General features: G+C 48.0%; 7 protein-coding genes and 1 non-coding gene across 8 annotated transcripts; 3 read left to right on the plus strand and 5 right to left on the minus strand.

Annotated features, from left to right (window-relative positions):
• Positions 1-303: 303 nt before the first annotated feature.
• Positions 304-2,144, minus strand: V865_000704 (uncharacterized protein; the record flags this gene model as incomplete). Its single annotated transcript, XM_066224534.1, has 4 exons — positions 304-1,452; positions 1,512-1,613; positions 1,674-1,922; positions 1,980-2,144. 4 exons carry the CDS (start codon positions 2,142-2,144, stop codon positions 304-306), a joined length of 1,665 nt encoding a protein of 554 aa, XP_066080631.1.
• A 1,802-nt stretch (positions 2,145-3,946) lies between these two features.
• V865_000705 (uncharacterized protein) lies at positions 3,947-9,997 on the plus strand (the record flags this gene model as incomplete). The annotated part of the gene is made up of 29 exons (XM_066224535.1): positions 3,947-4,213; positions 4,284-4,572; positions 4,643-4,677; positions 4,740-4,830; positions 4,900-5,025; positions 5,092-5,174; positions 5,310-5,452; positions 5,517-5,676; positions 5,739-6,059; positions 6,122-6,214; positions 6,276-6,387; positions 6,459-6,480; positions 6,535-6,656; positions 6,725-6,930; positions 6,986-7,050; positions 7,115-7,416; positions 7,478-7,631; positions 7,692-7,924; positions 7,983-8,267; positions 8,325-8,581; positions 8,641-8,769; positions 8,831-8,909; positions 8,974-9,070; positions 9,134-9,232; positions 9,304-9,317; positions 9,378-9,419; positions 9,480-9,617; positions 9,681-9,842; positions 9,909-9,997. 29 exons carry the CDS (start codon positions 3,947-3,949, stop codon positions 9,995-9,997), a joined length of 4,215 nt encoding a protein of 1,404 aa, XP_066080632.1.
• Positions 9,998-10,250: 253 nt separating this feature from the next.
• V865_000706 lies at positions 10,251-10,369 on the minus strand. The gene has a single exon (XR_010725563.1). It is a non-coding gene; the product is annotated as a 5S ribosomal RNA (ribosomal RNA).
• Positions 10,370-10,851: 482 nt separating this feature from the next.
• Positions 10,852-11,983, plus strand: V865_000707 (uncharacterized protein; the record flags this gene model as incomplete). Its single annotated transcript, XM_066224536.1, has 5 exons — positions 10,852-11,124; positions 11,179-11,313; positions 11,364-11,546; positions 11,610-11,854; positions 11,908-11,983. The coding sequence occupies 5 exons, from the start codon at positions 10,852-10,854 to the stop codon at positions 11,981-11,983; spliced, it is 912 nt and encodes a 303-aa protein (XP_066080633.1).
• A 288-nt stretch (positions 11,984-12,271) lies between these two features.
• On the minus strand, positions 12,272-13,673 carry V865_000708 (uncharacterized protein; the record flags this gene model as incomplete). Its single annotated transcript, XM_066224537.1, has 7 exons — positions 12,272-12,531; positions 12,597-12,629; positions 12,697-12,709; positions 12,777-12,854; positions 12,923-13,162; positions 13,222-13,478; positions 13,538-13,673. The coding sequence occupies 7 exons, from the start codon at positions 13,671-13,673 to the stop codon at positions 12,272-12,274; spliced, it is 1,017 nt and encodes a 338-aa protein (XP_066080634.1).
• A 396-nt stretch (positions 13,674-14,069) lies between these two features.
• Positions 14,070-14,786, plus strand: V865_000709 (uncharacterized protein; the record flags this gene model as incomplete). Its single annotated transcript, XM_066224538.1, has 1 exon — positions 14,070-14,786. One exon carries the CDS (start codon positions 14,070-14,072, stop codon positions 14,784-14,786), a length of 717 nt encoding a protein of 238 aa, XP_066080635.1.
• Positions 14,787-14,795: 9 nt separating this feature from the next.
• V865_000710 (uncharacterized protein) lies at positions 14,796-17,308 on the minus strand (the record flags this gene model as incomplete). Its single annotated transcript, XM_066224539.1, has 8 exons — positions 14,796-15,163; positions 15,245-15,325; positions 15,463-15,774; positions 15,836-15,965; positions 16,025-16,392; positions 16,445-16,496; positions 16,551-16,639; positions 16,681-17,308. The coding sequence occupies 8 exons, from the start codon at positions 17,306-17,308 to the stop codon at positions 14,796-14,798; spliced, it is 2,028 nt and encodes a 675-aa protein (XP_066080636.1).
• Positions 17,309-17,535: 227 nt separating this feature from the next.
• Positions 17,536-18,760, minus strand: V865_000711 (uncharacterized protein; the record flags this gene model as incomplete). Its single annotated transcript, XM_066224540.1, has 3 exons — positions 17,536-18,288; positions 18,349-18,473; positions 18,526-18,760. The coding sequence occupies 3 exons, from the start codon at positions 18,758-18,760 to the stop codon at positions 17,536-17,538; spliced, it is 1,113 nt and encodes a 370-aa protein (XP_066080637.1).
• Positions 18,761-18,942: the final 182 nt, after the last annotated feature.

Here is an 18,942-nt window from a genome sequence, read left to right on the forward strand (position 1 = left end):
CTAACCTAACGGACTCACATCCGCCTTCACCCCCTCTGACATGTTGATTATCAGATAAGGGTACGCGTGAGGTGGGATCACTTTCTCTTTCTGCCTTCCATGTCTACTGATCAATCCTCAAACACTCATGACCTCATATCGTGTCATAATGCACGATATCCAGGATCTAAGTATTGATGTCATGTACAGCTGAATCGTCCATGATGAGGGAGTAGCGCCTGATGTGTTCTGGATCGCTGAATTCCTGACAGATGAATGATAATCTGCCATACCCACGTAGAGCACGCTGCATCTCCATATTCTCTATGCATACGACATCGCTATTAGCTGATTCGTCATTGTCCGTGCCGCAGGCCAAGTACCCCCGAATGTTGTCAAAGCTGAGATTAAAGCAGATATACCGGTAGCGTCGAATTTTCTTCCACGTAAGGTTGTAGTTCCGCCTTCGGTTACAAAAGTCTCGGGCCCACCACCTTCGACCGCGGTGACCAGATCTCGCTGTGAAATAACTTGCCCAATGCTGCCTAATCTCTGCCAGTCTACCTCGTGGTCCAAATCCCAGTTTCCCGCTCCCTTGGCGCACATGTGACTTTTCAACCAAAGCATCATTATGTATCCGGCGTGATACGTGCACACTGGTGTTTGGATTCTTGGCGTCGAGATGGCGGAGAATGGCATTGTATCAACCACTTGACGTATCGCATTGGCGTGTAACACCGCTCGTCTCCCTTGGGGTGTCGAAAACCATTTATTGATTGACTCCGCGTTCTCCTTCAAGGCTATACCTGTTGGTAGCCAAAGTTCCAAGAGGGAAATGCTGGTTGTGTGCCACTTCATTGCCAGGGCCGGAATGTCAATTTCTGGTTTGTCGCTGAGTAGAAAATCGTTTCTGAACCTATCAAGCCGGTCTATCAAAGACGACATCTCTTCATTTCTCAAAGAAAGTGGGAGATCCCGTTGTTCAACCACCAAGCAGTATATCCCATCCAAAAGTGCCGCTACCGTGAAGCCCGAAGTAATGCTACGGCGCAGTGGTCCACTTGAGGGGTTGCAAGAATAGAGGGTCGACAATGGACCTCGATAAGGAGAGCCATACAAACCATCTTCGTCCACCATGACTTTTTGCCATGCTTCTGCTGTAGGAGCATAGAATGCGGCGTCCGTACAGACTGGTGAGAGTTGGCTCAAAGTATGTCGAACCGATGGGGCAGCATCAAACAGTGAGCAGACTTGAGCGTCCATGAGGTATAGACCAAGAAGAGTTCGTTGCTGTGTCTCTCTGGCGCTCCATTTGTACCATCTATCCGTGAGGGCTTGACCTTCTAATGCCTTAAATTCTGATGAGACAGTCTCCGCTTGCGTCAGGGTTTGAGTATCAAACATTCCTGCTAGCCGGGCGCAACGAAAGCCAAGAGGCTGAGCAACCACCGCGCTGTTCTTGAGCTCTGGATCCTGCATGTTCGCATACAATCAGCGTCGACTAGTCCTTCATGGAGGGAGCTTGCACTCACGGTAGAAGCAGTCGCGTAAATCTGAACAAGAAGGACAGTGGTAACTAGTGCCAATCCCTGGCAAGAATCGAAATCTCCCTTAATTTTAATGAGCTCCTGCCACTGAGAACGTCATGATAGCATGTCAGTCATTGGCTAAGGGTGTGAGGGTTGAGCACTTACACTGGAACTGACAGCAGTGTTCGCCAACCTCCAGATACTGTCTCCTAGCCGTCTTGCATCGTCTGATTGAAGACATAGACTGCCCACCGCGATCATACTCAGCAACAATGGCGCGTTCGTCGTGCGGATATTGAAAGTCGCCCGATGAGTGATGGGCAGCGCTGCCAGGAACCGATTGAAGTAGGCAGACAAGCATCGATCAAGGAAATGTGAAGAGACCAGGTTCATTTGAGAGATCACATTGGTAGACTGCGAGACATCCAGGTCATCAGTGCCGGTCATGGACTGAGAAACCGCCCAACGCACCATGTTGGCGACCAGAGCATGCGTTTGGGTGATTGCCCTATTGGCTACTTGGTCGTCCTGATCCAATGAACTCGACTGATCTCCTCCTAGCTGCACGGTGTTGGATGGCCCGGTAGCGATTCTCGACCAGCCGGATGAGGTTGCTGAAGGTAGCTCACCCGACATGCCAGCGAGCGCCGCCCAATCAACATCACCCTGTGAGGACAGTTGGTTCAATGGTCCAAGAGAGTTATGCACTGAACCGGCCAAATTGATACCCAGTGATTGGTAGAAACTCGGAGTCGCTTGAATACTTGAACTAAAAGGGAGTTCCGATGTGGACAGTAGCTCAAGAATGTCGACTGATAGCGAAGAGGGGTCATATTCTAGAAATCAATTGGATTTGCTTTCAATAGAGGATCCTTATCATGAGATCGTTGCGTAGAACGTACGAGTATTGTTCGCGGTGTCTATTGCGGAATTCATACCAGCATGTATGGGTGGGAAAGGGGACGTGAGAGGCCAGTCGATGGGCGGCTGACTCAAGTCATTGTTTGATGATGATACAAGGTGGCTAGCAGATGCTTGACTGGGGTGACTGGCAGGGGATGATCTCGACGATGTGTGGCCAGAATGGGGATGTCTATAGCAGTGTAGTGGAAGGAAGGTAAGTGGTCATCTGGATGAGAGCTTGGAGGACATGGTAAGGCTCACCTTGCTACCACGGACGATTGTGGAGGGTTGTCGCTGGGCAAAGATTGCGGGTCGGACGGAGTTCCGGATACTTCTGTTGGGAGTTGCTCTTCTTGCGGGGTCCGCACAATCATTGATGGTACCGCCAGAGTCTGTTCACTGTTACTGTACGTACTCTCTTGATCTGATCTGATTGGGGAAGACGGCACTGCTGTACCGGAAAATGACCCGGAAAATGACCTAAGGCTCTTCCTTCTATATTCCGAGGGTCCTGGTTTGCCAGCATGAGCTCTTAAATGTCGGTAAAGCGCGTCTCGTCTGCTGAAGCATTTGTCACAGAGGGTGCAAGGGTACGGTTTTTGCTTGGTATCTGTGTAGGAGTCTCTTTAGCTGAGATCAAACAAGAAAAACTTCTTTCTCAGATGCTCACGACTTCGTTCATGGCGCTATTGACAAAGGCGTGACGGTCAGTGTCAAATTATCCATAGCTTTGGGAGCCAAAGACATGATGGGCTTACTGCTATATGATCCAGCTTATAGAAGACTTGTGAGCAGTATGTGCAGGTGTAGACTCGATGGGATGACTGAGACTCAACAGGGTGTGATGCCATGTCTGTATCTGCTGGATTGTTATTCTGGATCTGTCAAAGTGAGGAAGTATGAAAGGACACGAAAAAGTTGTGGGGATTTGTGGGATGTGGAGGTCTGTTTTATGTGCAACCCGAGAGGTCAAAACGTTTTCTCAGCCCGATTGCAAAGCAAAAGTATCACTGCAACTTACAATTCATGAGCAAGGTGACGTTCATTTGTATTCATACGACAACTACGAAGGATGTCAAAGCACATAACAAGGAAGACGGGCGACTTGCAAGAACCTATCGGTGTTGACTGTCTGTTGTCGGCCTGAAGAGCAACCGAGTCGACTTTATCTGGACCACCATTCCAACCCTCCCTTATAATCGACATATATCATCACAGCGCAGCATCACATGAACATGAAGCTCACCCGCTCCGTCCAGTGTCGGTCCAAGGCTTCCTTTTCCGTTTCGAAAGGCCTTTGGGCTGTCCATGTCCAAGATATCGTCTGCCCTAGACTTTGTGGGGTTAAGAACAAAACTTTTGTGGGACTCGCTCGGTACCTTACTCATTTGTGGGACATGTTCGCACTATTTTGCCCAAACCCACGAATAGTGGGGTTTTCTATATCTATATAAGGATGCGAGGTCTGATGAGGCCGCAGGAAGTACTTACATTCTGCTATACATACTCATTGGCGTGCAAATACGTCTTTTACTATGGCCAACGAAAACTCAGGAAGATCTTACGAGTCCTCTCAGGCTGAGCCTTCCGCGGCATCGTCAGTCACGGTACTGACACCGACATCAAAATGTGGGCAACCTGAGAGACCCGCTACCAGAAAAGGGATATTTGAAGAAGCGGGAACTATTCCGTTGGCGGATGCTGGGTATCATTATCTCGGCGTCTGTTATGAGAACCTGACCGTGATCGGCGCGGGAAAGCTTACTAGGGAGGTGGAAAGTACAGACAAATCCCTGTTCCAGGCAAGTGCTGTTGTCAAGAGAACAGGCCAGAAGACATCACATGCTGACATTGAAAATATGTCATATGCAGATGTGGAACTTCCCTTCTTTTGTCATGAAACTCTTCAACATCAAAACCGGTTCTACGCGAGAACTCATCTCAGGCTTCTACGGTGTAGTACCAGCTGGGCAGACCATGTTGGTTCTCGGGCGTCCTGGCTCGGGGTGCTCCACATTCCTTCGAGCTCTAGCAAATGAGACGAGTCCGTTTGTGAGAGTCGAAGGAGACGTTAAGTATTCCACCATCGATTCGCATGAGGCAAGGAAGTTCTACGGTGGAGAGATCATATTCAACAACGAAGAAGATATTCACGAGCCAAGTAAGTGAGATTCCAATGCCAAACTCACTCATGACAGAGCAATAGCTGATTATCATATTTTGAAAAATAGCTCTAAGCGTCGGTCAGACGTTGGAAGTAGCTCAGGTGGGCGACAGATATCCAGCGATATGAGAACTCTAGACTGACGTGGTGGTCGATTTACCCAGAAACTCAAACACCCGAAGAAGATGTATGATCCTAAAGATCCAGCCACTTATGCAAAAGATCAAACAGATCGACTGTTACGAATGTTTGGCAGTGAGTGTCTGAACGGCTCATACCATGCACAGTATGGTACTTGACCTGATGCAAAGTTTACCATCGCAGTGCCGCATGTCCTCGACACAATGGTAGGTAATGACTACATCAGGGGTGTCTCCGGAGGCGAACGAAAACGGGTGTCGCTCTCAGAGGTCTTTGCAACAAATGCTGCTGTTCTATGCTGGGACAATTGTAGGTTGTCTCGACTATCCACCCCTGGACAACGAGCTAAGACCCCCCAATGTTCCATCATGATAGGTATCCGTGGTCTCGACTCTGCGATAGCCGTACACTTCTTGCGGTGCTTGAAGGAGATATCACGAGCGACAGGGATGACTAACGTGAGTCATTCAGCTGCAATGTCAGCTTCGAGGGATCTGAAACCTGATGTCCAAAAATTTCTCACAGATCGTATCGATCGTAAGCGGCCCATCTTCTCCGCCATTTATACCGGTTTAATCAATTTTGTTTCGCAGTACCAAGCATCGGAAGAGGTATATCATACATGCTTCGACAGAGTCACCGTGATTTATTCAGGACGCATGGTGTTCGCCGGCTTGGTGGAGGACGCCGAGCCCTTCTTTATTCGACAAGGCTGGGAGAAGAAGCCGAGACAAACGTCAGTAGCGGTCCTTTGAACATGAAATGAAGATGGCTGAGCTTTTCTCTTGAATCTGTCGTAGGACGCCCGATTTCCTGACCGCTTGTACCAGTGTGAACGAAAGGCGAATCAGACACGATTACGATGGTCCGGGAGTTCCGCAAACTCCAGAGGAAATGGACGCTTACTTTAAAGCCAGTCCCGAGTATCAGAAGCTATTGAACGACATGCGAGATTACAGAGTAAGCTTGAAATGTTGATGGAGGGTCGCCAGACCCAATGTTGACCATTGCTCCGAAAACAGGCTGAGCACTCCTCGAACAAGCATGCCGATGAGTTCCGAGCCGCGGTGAAGCATTCTAAACATAGAGGGACCGGGAAGAAGAACTCTTACAAAGTCAATTTTGCAAGACAATCCGTCATCTTGATCAAGCGTCAGGCGAACCTGGTTCGGTCGGCTCCGAAGGATTTTATCATCAAATTAGGCTCTAACTTGTTGCAGGCTGTGGTGGTGGGATCCATTTTCTACAAACCAGCTGCAAATGCTTCCGGTAGTTTTGCCGTAGCAGGAGGGCTGTTCTTCACGATCTTATATTTTTGCGTTTTCTCTTTATCAGAGGCGAGTGTTCACAACATTCTGGACATAGCTCTGAAGCACCAGTTTTGACTGACTCTCTCGCAATATAGATTCCACCTACCGTCATGGGCCGTGCGTTGTTGATCAAGCACAGGAAACTTGGATTTTACAACCCAGCCGCCAAGATTATTGCAGAAATGCTGGTTAGTGTGATGTTCTGTAATGACGTGCTGAGGCCGTTAATATGCTGAGCCAATTTGATAGATTGACTGTGGTGTGTACGCCGTGCAAACACTTGTATTCGCATCTGTTTTCTACTTCCTACTGGGTCTGAATCCGGAAGCCGAGACCTTCTTTACCTTCTGGTTTATCATCTGTGAGTATTATCTGATCAACCACTCTCAACTCACCTTTCCGTTTTGGCTGATTCAAGAGAGCTATTTGCAGATACCACCTATCTGAATCTTTCGTGAGTTGAGTCCTTCGACTATCCTTGAAGGGGCTGATCCATGTCTCCCTTCAGTGTCATGTACCGCATGATTGGTTCTTGGTGCCCTGATCTGTCCGTCGCTATCAGATTCGGAGGTTTATCACTTATGCTTGTTTTGACAAGTGGAGGCTTTATTGTGCCCCCTACGCTCCAACGTAAGTTCAGCGAGATCATACTTTCTACTAGAATTGACCTTCACTTCATTCTCATTCCCATTTGCCAGATGGATGGGCTGGCTGGATCTCCAGAATTTCGCCAGTCGCCTATGCTTTTGAGGCCTTGATGAGTAACGAGTTCCGCATGAGGACTTTGACCTGTAGTGCTACAGATTTGGTGCCTCATGGACCAAGTTACACTGAAATAGCATATCAAGGTTGCACGATTCCAGGTGCTACTGAGGGTAACGCTGACGTATCGGGCAGTACTTTTGTGAGTGTAACATACCGTAGTCTGCTCACAACACTGACAATGAAGTCTGGGCTAGATCGGCCTCAAGTATGGGTTTACCAGTGGCCACATTTGGCGTAACATTGGTATTCTATGGGCAATGTGAGTTCAATCGTCTAGGCAGGTCATCGCACTTCTATAGACGACTCTGAGTGACATCCTCCAGGTACGCCATCTACGCAATCATGGTCGTCTTGGGTAACACCATCATGGTGAGGGACAGTGGATCAGCGTCATCCAAGTTATTCAAGCGTGGCGCAGTCATCCAACCTCTGAAGACAACCCACTCTGTGGCGGATTCCCCCACTGAAGATGAAGAGAAGGAGCAAGTCCAGAAGCGCTCTGTTTTCACATTCAAAAATGTCTGCTACACTGTTCAAGTCGGGGGCAAGGAACGACGATTGCTTGATAACGTGACAGGTATCGTCGAGCCTGGCAGATTAACGGCTTTAATGGGAGCGTCAGGAGGTGAGTAGATACAACAGGCTCACAATGCCTGTTCCCACTAAGTCTCCAATCTCCCTTGCAGCTGGTAAAACTACGCTTCTAAATACCATTGCCGGTCGACAAACAACGGGAAAAGTCGAAGGACATATGCTGCTCGACGGTAAGCCGCTGGGACCAACATTTTCTCGCTGTGCTGGATTCGCTCAACAGGGTGATGTCCATGAGCCATACTCTACGTAAGCTGCTTCGGTAGAGATATCGACCATACCATCTGGTTGACGTCTTGGATCACTTAGTGTCCGCGAATGTCTACAGTTCTCTGCCTTACTTCGTCAAGCTGGGCAATATACAAGACAAGAGAAACTGGCATATGCTGAAGACGTTCTGGACCTTCTGGAGCTGGGGCCTATCGCCGATGCCCTCATCGGAAGTCCCGATACAGGAGGACTGAATGTTGAGGAAAGGAAGCGGGTCACCATTGGCGTTGAACTCGCAGCAAGGCCGGACTCACTTTTGTTTTTGGACGAACGTGAGTGCTTGGAAGTAGTCGTTTCTACGTCCGCTTACCTGATCATTCTGGAATGAAGCCACTTCTGGTCTCGACTCGCAAGCCGCATATGAAATATGTAGATTCCTCCGTAAAATCGCTGCTAAATCAGGCTTGGCGATTTGCTGTGTAATCCACCAGCCTTCTGGAGATCTGTTTGAAATGTTTGACTCGATCATCTTGTTGGCTGCCGGAGGAAAGACCTGTTATGCTGGACCTACTGGACCGGGATCATCCACGGTATCGCAGTACTTCGGGAGATATGGAAGTCCTTTAGATCCTGGGGCTAACCCCGCTGAGCATTTGATAGCCACTATCGCACCCGGTGAGTCGACTAATGTGAGGTGTCGCCTTTCGCTGAATAGTTGTCATTTTCCTCTAGTCGGTGGGACTGAAGTGAACTGGCCAGAACGTTGGCAAAAGTCCAATGAGGCTGCTGCCATCCTTCAGAGAGTCAACGATCTCGAAAAGTCGTCCGAGGCTGTCATCCCCATGGGGTCGTTATCGAAGGAAGATACCGCACCTTTCGCTAGTAGCTTTGTGGTGCAATTTAAAGAGCTTCTAATCAGGAACTTGAGAGCTCAATATAGAGATGGATCTTATTGGACCACCAAGTTGGTGTTATGTGTCTTCATAGGTGTGCGTCCAGGCATTTGCGAGACGTAGAGAGATACTGACATTATCACGCTCTACGACAGCTCTTTATCGGTTTCTATTGCTATCAGATGCAGCATTCGGTTGCTGGCATTCAAGTTATGTCCTTATCCATCCTAGTTGCTGCTCAAGCTGCTGCTCCTGTCGCCTTTGACTCGGCGTGTAATTATCAGGTGAGTGCGTCATTCAGAAGACACAAAGATTATTGATCGATTTCATTCCTTTCTCTTGAAGGCCAAGTTTGGCATATACCTCGCCAGAGAACGACTTGGTGTCTACTCATGGCAGGCCTTGGTGGCCGCACTATTAGTCGGTGGGTGTGCATCAGGGCTTCGCCAGGATGAGCTCCCACACGCCCAATACTGACGTTACTGCAGTTGAGCTCCCAATCAACCTCATAGCGTTCACTCTCCTCTTCTTAAGTTACTATTGGACAGTTGGCCTGGAATCTACAGCCATGGTAGGCGGACTACAGTAAGCTTTACTAGGAGGTATACCAAATCGCAGACACAGCTGACCAGATGTGACGTTCGATAGCTGGCTGGCGTGGGCGGTGTACTCGATATATACGTGCACATTCGGAGTCATGATTGGAGCCTTGTCTCCTTCGACTTTTGCGGTTGGATTTGTTCTATCGTGAGTGATGCAAGAATCTTCCCAGCACAAGTGACAAGTGCTGAGGGAGGGTGATTTTTCCGCTACTTTAGCTTCATTTGGAATGGTGAGTGTCCCAAGAGCAAAGATTCGTGTGGCCAGGACTGACTCATCTATCCGTGAACAGTTGTAAACGCTCTCTCGTGGGCACTGGTTCCATGGCCGAACAGTGAGTGAATATCACATCAGTAATGATAAATTGAAACCTGACTCTTGTGTATCACCTCAGTGCCACAGCCGTATCACACAATATTCTCCTGGTTATCACCCCTCAGATGGTTCTATGGATCAACAATGGAAAGCACCCTGTCTAGCAAGGCGATAAGCTGTGCTGCCAATGAGTTAACAACGTTTGCTGCTCCATCCGGTGAGTCCGTATATCCCGCAAATGACAGAATTGATGCTCATCTCGATTGTGCATGTTGAATAGGTACTACCTGTGGGGAATATGCCGCCGAATTCCTGGCAACAGCCGCTGGTTACCTCATCAATCCGGAGGCCACATCCAGCTGTGCATACTGTCAACTATCATATGGCTCAGATTACGTTCAATCCCTTGGTTACGAATACGACAACATGTGGAGGGATTGGGGTGAGTATTCGACAACTTGACTACAGTCTTACGAGTACAACTGCTAATCGTCCTTTTCTTACATAGGTGTTCTGATTGTTCATTGCGTTTCCAACATTGCGGTGGCTTATTTATTTACCTGGCTTATCAGAATTCGACCTTTGTACAAAAAGTAGAAGAGGGCGTGGTCTTTCCGAAAACAGTATTGTCGATCACTTGAGCGGCTGCTTGGCGAGTGCAAAGTGCCATATATAAGTGGTACACGATCGTTATATGTATGCCTTGATACCAATACCAGACTCGGAACGTCTCGAGAGCTTTTATCTTAAACCAACGCGATGTCAATAGAGTAGCATACTTGGTGTAACCGATGGTTACGTGAACTGACATGCACGTGTCAGGACTTGTAGACATCCGATAGATGAACCAAAAACAACAGCACCCGGGATTCCCAAGTGGTCCCCCACCTTGGTACTAACCGAGCGATAGGTAACTTAAATTGCGCAGAGCGGACGGGATGCGATGTTTTATACCTTCTATGGCCGTTGATGAAAGAAATGGACATTTAACGGTTACATGTACCTCTCGACAACGCCCAGAGGCCCCTAGAGGACCAATATGGCCCGTCTCCTCGTAGTGACTCTCTTCGTGATGGAACCTACAACGGAGTTAGAGATCGATAGATCACGTGATAGTCGTATAAACAGAATTCCTTATCTCCGCAACAGTTCTGTGGTTCAGGGTCATCCATAGACGGCCAAGCGAAACGGCCACGACGGCGAGCAATATTTTTCTGTGCCTTCAAGCCGATTTCTCATACTTGATCTCGTTGGCCTTTCACAAGTGTCAATGGGACATAGGTAAACAGCATGGTCAAGGTTTCGGCTGCATACAAGATCGCGAATACCGGAATGCATTCACGAGAACTTATATACAAGTGCCCGTTTAGATGGATACATCATTCTCACACCCTAAAATCACCACACACACACACACATTTCTCACTATTACTTCCTCAATATCCATCAATATGGCACCCATCGCTTTATCAGATGTCCCACCCGCTGTCACCCCGTTCCATCAAACCACCTCCGACCTTTCTAAAAACCCTCTTGAGCGAACATGGCGAGGAAACAAGGAAGGCACTTTGAGGATCCAAGGTTATCCCGAGTTCATGTATGCGGAAGATGAGGAGGATCTCTTGAAAAAGCGACAATGGGTGAAGGAACATCTTGCTGCTGCCTTTAGATTCTGGGGAAAGCTAGGATACGGAGAAGGTATCAGCGGTCATATTACTGTACGAGTAAGTGGGCTTGATGACATGAAGTGGCAAATACCCCCGCTGATAGGACTGAAGGACCCAATTTTACGCGATCATTACTGGATGAATCCGTTCGGTGTTCACTTTTCAGCCATGTCAGTGAGCAAGCTTGTACTTGTCACTCCTGAGGGCTATGTCCATCCTACATTAGGTGCTCAGCGACCCATCAACGTGAGTGAAACTTAACTTCAACCACAGAATAAGCTAACAACGAGGCATAGATGGCGGGCTTTCACATTCACTCCGCTATACACAAAGCCCGACCTGAGGTTGAAGCTGCCGGACACTGTCATTCGCTACATGGTAAAGCATGGTCGGCCTTTGGTAGACCAGTAGACATCACCACCCAGGACTCTTGCTTGTTTTACGATAATCAAGCTGTGTATCACAACTTCGGAGGAATCGTAAGTTGCACGTCCACTCTCGCTTTGTTGCATTCAGCAAGTGAGCTGAGCTCTTGTTTACAGGTCCTTGCTGCTCAAGAAGGCGAAAACATCGCCCGAGCTCTCGGACCACGAAATAAATGTGCTATCTTACAGAATCACGGTCTCCTGACTTTGGGAAATACGGTCGATGAGTGTGCATATTTGTTCTCAGCGTTGGACAAACAGTGCAAAGTCCAACTTATGCTGGAAGCTGCCGAAGGAAGTGGTATCAAGAAAACCTTAATCGATCCTGAAGATGCTGTCTTCACCGCTAACACCATTCAATAGTCAGTTGCACTATCTACTCTGTAGGTCACCGAGCTGACATCGTACCATCTAGCCACGAGAACACTTACTACAACTTCAATCCCGAGTTTGAATTGATCGTTGAGCGAGAACCAGATGTTCTGCTCTAGTGATTTTGAGATACAGCTGTTCTGATTGTCTGTAAGGTATTCCATATGCACACGCTTTTATATGACACTCTGATGACAGTGCAATGGGCGAGGGCAGGTCGGTACCACTGTCAAGGGAAAACAGGATATTTAAGCACTTCTACTCGTACTGAGAGAAGAAGTAGTGAGCGTTCTGTCGGAATGCAAATGCTGGCAGCCGATATCGTGTCCGACAGCTCAAACATACTTGAATCACTGCAGGTCTTTTCATATTACCATATATCAATGCATGCCGTGAATGTAGTTCCATCATACCTCAGGTGGCGGCTTGACACCACCCTCTTCTACCAGCCTACCATACATTTCGGGTCTTCTATGTTTACCCAAATTGAATGTCCTCTCTTTCCCTTGTTTACAGTCATCCAAGTCAATGGTAGCAATTACCAGCTCGTCCTCTCGGGTCTTACTCTCTGCGACTATATGACCTTCTGGGTCTACAATCATAGATCCAGGGATGAGTGGATGTCGATCATCATCGTTACCTGCTCGAGCAGAAGTAATGCAGAACACTAGAGTATGCATGAGGTAAATCAGCCTTTTATTGATTCCGGAAGATGTAGTAACTCCCACTCACTGGAGTTGGTATACGCATGAGCTTGCACTACCACTGTGCATGAGAGACTATTAGCTGATGTTCACGGGAAACGTCAGACCCAAGAGGTCTAGCGACTTACATTTGTGGTGGAACTGAGCGAGGAGAAACGAAATTAGCTCATGAGTTCTGAACGCCGGTAGGAAGATCTGAGGTACTCACCATGGCTTCCTCGTAGGCCTTCTCCGTCGAGATATTCTGATCACCACCCCAAAGCTGAGGAGCATAGGCGGTAGTGTTCTAGCGTTTTTGGGTATCAGCATCGAGTACTTTATCTCCCGCGGAACAAGTCTTTAGTCCAAACTTACATAACCGCAACAGAGGATCTCCACACCTTGTAATCCGTAGCATCTCCAACCTTCTGCCCATCTTCGATCATTACATATCAGTTGTCCGACTATGGGGCTTGATCCTCCACAGGTCTCTTTCAATGAGCTGGCTCGGAAAGCCTGGAAACCATAATTACCCGGAAGGAAGTATCTCTTTTCCAGCTGGTTTGTAGTATTTGGGTCGAGGTCGAAAGGTTCAGTCGATCCTGGCAGATGCACCTAGTAGTAAATGATCAGATAAGGTTCGGAGATGCGAGTCGGATGTTGATATCACTCACCTTTCGGTACTTGTTCAACACATCTCCCGTTTTCCCGCTGACATATACCGCAGTGTTGTACCTTCCATTTCCTGTATCTTCGCCATACCCAATTTGAACGTCAATGCCTAATTCTTTCGCTCTGTGGAAAAAAGCCTTGACGTTCTTCGTCTGAGTCACCGGTCCGGTCTCAGCTGTTTCATATTCGTAGTAGCTTGCTAGCTCTTCATCATCGGTGATGTAGTAACGGGGGAAGAAGGTAGTGAAAGTGGTTTCGGCTATTCGCATGACACATGAGTTATCATGACAGGTTGGCTTCGGAATGAGCCTTACTCACGAAAAACTACGAGCTTCACATCATGTGTAGAAGCATCTTCGAGTAACTTGACCAGTCTATCCAACACCTCTGCTCGACTGGTCGTTCGGTGTACTGCACCAACTTGGGCAGCGGCAACTTTTAGTGGTCTTCCCATTATTGACTCCGATAGAATGAAATGGCTACAGCAGAAATTTCAGTTCAAAAGATTTTGAAGGTGTATCAGCTAGAAATGTCAATCGCATGCATCAGACGATTGCATTCGTAACGTCGGTCTGTTTGTTTTGACAAACCAGTCGCCAATATCCATTTCGCAAGTTTGCCGCACGACATGAATACCGAAGAGGTTGCCGTGGCAAACTCGATTTCGCCGGGTTTTAGCGAGAAAACTCATTCCCGATAAGGAATGCATCTCAGACCGGAACGAAAGGGTGATTTAGGTGCATGCCAGAGAGGGTGAGACAGACGCGTGCACAGTCAGGGTTGGTGTGCAAAGTTGTTAAGTAGGAGTCTCCTGGTTTCAGAGTATTTTCGCGGTATCAGTCTTGGCAATATGTTCACCAAGCACGAACCACTCTCTATCTTAATCGTAAATCCCAATTCATCCTCATCCATCACCCATGCTATTGAGCGTTCTCTTCGACCACATATACCGTCCAATACCTTCGTCGATTTCTTCAACCCCTCCACTGGACCTGCTGGAATCTCTGACGAAGCGACAGCCAGATCAAGTTGTGAGGCGTGTATGACCGAGCTACCACCGATATTACACAAGTATGACGGAATTCTGGTAGCTTGTTTCTCGGAACATCCCTTAATTACTGAGTTACGAATATACGCCTCAGAGAAAGGTATCTTACTATCTGTTCTCGGTATTTATCATGCTGGAGTCGCTACTGCGATGCTCCATACCACTGGAAGATTCGGTATTATAGCTACTGGAACTGGAATCAAGACGAACCTGATCGAAGCTACCGCAAAATTTCTCGGATCAACCGATTCAAATAGGTTCGCTGGGCCTATCACCACTGGTCTTAGTGTAGTAGAGCTGCAGGAAGGAGATCAAGCGAAGGTAGAGAGGAATATGAAGGCTACTACAAAAAAGCTGGTCAAAGCAGGAGCAGAAGTGATCGTACTGGGCTGTGGAGGAATGTGCGGGATGGAACCTTGGATTAGAGAAGCGGCGTATGAAGAAGGGAAGGAGATAAAGGTGGTAGATGGGGCAAGGATGGGATTGCAGATGATCGTTGCTTTGATAAGAGGACAGTGATGCATTGTATCATGGTGCAGTCGAAGAAAGGCCGAGTAGTTGATCGAAATCTATCTCTGCTCCTGTCCAATCCCATAATAGCTGAGGCTCGACCGCAACATCACCGCTCGCTATGGGCGCCACCGGGGGAGGTAAGGAAGCGTCCAGATTGAGGTCACCAGGTGTGGAAGAGCTGCTGCCTCTGAGTGCTTCACTTAATTCTACGTGCTCTTCCAAATTGCGTAGGCGGTCTCCCATCGTCGCTGCCCGTCTCAGAGCAGGACCGGCAATGTCCCACGCGTAATTTGTCTGGTAATGGTGCAATGAGCGAATTAGTCGGGCGATGAGATTCAAGGCTGTAACGTTGGGTTCGGTCTGGGAGCCAAGCACGAAACGAACTAGAGAAGCGAGAACGGAGGACAGTATATGGGAGCAGTCTGAGAGACTAGTCAGCCCTTCGTAGACAGGCGAATACTCACAAGATAGGAAGTAGCCATCTAAATCGCCCTCGTGCAAGGATGTTATGAATGTAACGAACTCGGTGAAGGGTTCAAGAATATCTGACGGAGTTACGAACATCGCGCCGAGCCCATGTTCCAATTCGATATGGATCCGCTTGAGCATACATCGGAACCCAAGAAGACAAAGCAGCAGCGAATCTGCCTGTCAGCTTTGCACGTATCTCTCTGGAACTCACTGACACCCGGAGGACGGGTCATATTAGGAACGAGTGATGTTTTCCAATCTCTCAATAAACCGTCTGCCGCATGCAGTATATCTTCTACTTCCTCCCTTCTTTCCGTTTCACTCCGATCAGCAACTGCTCCGAGAGTGCACACCTCCGACTGGAGTCTTGAAACCAGTCTGGCCAGCCGACATGAGGCGATGAACGATTTGGCTGAGTCCGAAGATGCAGAGGAAAATGCGCATGATGCCTCGAGAAGGGATGCTAGTTGAGGGAGAGGCGCGGTGCTGTTATCGGCTTGCACATGCGATGGACGGGAATTAACTGTTGGAGCGCAAAAATAAGTGTCATCCTGATATAGGTATGGGAGAAATAGTTCGCCCACGGAAGCTCATCCAGGCATCATGAATGCGTAACATCCACCACAGCCTGATTCTTAAATCCTGCTCCCATGCTGGTATGGACCAGCTGGACGGATCGAGGTGCAAGCCCAACAACTGAGCAAGGGCGATTGTCTATGTCATATTCAGCCTAATTACGCAGGACAAGTAAAAGAAGATCGTGAATGACTTACATGAGCAAGTAGCAAATACGACCCCTGATTAGTTGCTCCTGGTCTCACACCTATCATCATGATGTTCGTTATCACTGTTACCAGATTTGACTCTCCCGTTCCCTCTGAAGCACTTTGCAACAAGTTTGCAGCCAGCCCAGCTAGAGGTCTAGTATCTTTCGCATGGGCGAACGAACTCGCTAAGATCGCTGCGAGAAGATTGGGAGGGAATCGGCCGATTCTGCCTTTGGGAAGAATGGGTCTAGCAGGATGAACATGCGTGGTATATGCTGATATGAGTGAGGGTTCGGAGAACGAAGTAGGTTGATGTGAGATCAGGGTTCGAAGATTGGTTAGACCATTGATACCTGCTCCTCCTGATCTGAAATCTGTGCTAGGTCAATTGAAGCGTTCTTAGGAACTGGAAGACTGACGACTAACTCTCATGTCTCGGTTGCATCACCACGAAGATTGGTCTTTTGGGGTCCGATGACTGTATAGGTGTCGTCAGAGATGTTGCAAAGGTGCTTGAGTACATGCTACTCACGATCTGCTTGACATGGGGTCTATCCGTAGGCTTATCTGCCTCTTCATCCTGTATGGGCAGGAGATCATCGGTGATGGGGTTGGTAAGGACTGCGAATGTTAGCTTCGTCATTACCCAGGCCGTGACTCACCGTGCGGTTCGAACCCAGATACAGCAAGATGGTCAAACGAAGAAGCTGTATCTGCAAGCTGAGTGAGATTTGAATTTCTTCTGCTCGTCTGGACTGAAGTTGTATCCGGTGGTGATGTCTCCCTTCTCCTCCTCCAATTTGCCCCTATCCTATCTACCGAATCTGGTGATCTGGTTCGTTTCCCATTGGCTACACTAGGAGTTGATGGCCCAGCATCTCCATCTATCTCCACTTCGGCTTCACCTGTCTCATTCTCACTTGATGCTGGTCGAATTGATTGTCGGGGTTTACGTGCTGGTGGTGCGAGATTGAATGTACATTCCCTTTTCGCATCGGCGCAAAGGGAACATGGTGGTCCGATAGCAGTTATCAAACATCTAGTCTTGCGCCTGCGACATGCATCACATGGTCTGTTCTTGCGGGACCTGGCTGGTCTTCCACCTCCCTCATCTATTGGAGCTGCAGGTCGAGGAGGATGGGATATGGGATTCGAGTAGCTGGGTCCCGCAATGGGTTTCTGGGTGTTACTGTTGTTTAGCAAGGTCTGTAACGCGAAGTTGGTGGGAGAGACATGGGCATGAGCGGGGACAGAAAGATCTATAGGATTATTGAGATAGTTGTCTGACATGACGTGGTTTGGGGAGATATATACAAGGTAAACAAAACATGTGCGGCGAAGAATGTTTATCTTTTAAATCCAGGAGCATTGAATTGTGAATTATCCCAACCAAGTATTCGACATCTCACAACAACCTCATATTGGATCATGCAGTCGCAACTCGTTTGGATTGAGCCAAAGCAGACCGATGGAATCGAATTCGAATGCATACGATATATGGGCTTGGTAGACTAATATTATAACGATTTTATAAGCTGCTCTACGGCATCTTCAGCAGTGCCCCAGCAGCTCTGCCATCCTGCACCACCATGACCGTAATTATAGACCACCTTGACCTTGTCATTGCCTAGGTACAGGTCATCGCCAATGTCTACTCTGATACCACCATCTCTGGATGGCCTGAATCCAACTAAAACGCCTTCCACAAGTTCTTTCAAGGGGGATTCCTCGTGGTCTTCTTTGCCTTTTGTATATGGAGGTACCAGGTCGGGACAGATCTCCTGAGCTCTCTTGAGTATATCTTCTGTTGTTTCCTCACGAGGATATGGGTACCAGTCATTTTGTTCCCTTGTTCCTCCGATGATCACCTCGCCGTTATATCTTGGAATGATATAGGTTCTCTCACCTCCTTCCCCTCCGTCTAGAGATCCCACTTGTCTCGTCCATCCTGATCTCATCCATGGAGCTCTCAGCTTTATTACTTGACCACGAGTAGGATATACGTCGGTATCTTCTACCCCTCCCAGAGTCAAAGCTCCAATACCGGTACATACGAAGACTGCTAGTGGTGACTTCGATCCTATCAGAGCAGTACATGACGGGTGCTTGAGATGGGATAAACAGGGAAGATGATACCGATGTATCTGAATTTTCCCTTCCAGTCTTTTGAGAAGACGGTTCAGATAGACGGATGGGGTCATGGTGAGTGATGTGAAAGAAATAGAATGATCGATAGATGTGGGATAGTTGGATTTGTCAAGGACTGTGAACTGCAAAAGGTATGATTCACTAGTTCAGTATAATGCTGAAGAAGATGAGCATCGACTTACATCAGGGTGATGTTCATAAACCTTGAGATGACTATCCGTTCCAACGTAGTACTCCGTTTGCTTCAGTGACATCAACCCAGTCTTCTCACCCTCCTTCTTCCACTCGTCATACATCACTTGAAACGCTGATAACGATCATCAGCTCAAACGTCTCTGTTGTCTACATGAATTACTCACTTCGAGTATCATACCTCCTCTGCCTCGTGTCATTATCATCCGCAAAACTCAGGTGATGGGCACCCGCAATGGTCGAAGCGTAGTATGGGTCTAGTGGATCATTGGGGAGGTGATTGGCCAGAATGTGGATAGGGTGTTTGGATGTAGCGTACAGAGGAGATTCGATTAATCTCACAGCAGTGGTCAAACCGATCACCCCAGCACCGATTATCACAATGGGTTCAGCGTCTGGCATGATCCCTTTTCGGTGGAAGATGAGTGGTATGAAGTATTGTTAAGAATGCAAAAGGGCATGGCATGATAAAGCGCTTATATCGCTTCGTAGGCCATGCTCACGCATGGAGAGCTTTGGGACAGAGTGTGGCTCAACAATCACAACGAGTCAATCATTGGCGATAATGTAATTGGCGACGGTGG

This window comes from Kwoniella europaea, chromosome 1 (genome assembly GCF_036810445.1).
Source record: "Kwoniella europaea PYCC6329 chromosome 1, complete sequence".
NCBI lineage: Eukaryota > Fungi > Basidiomycota > Tremellomycetes > Tremellales > Cryptococcaceae > Kwoniella > Kwoniella europaea.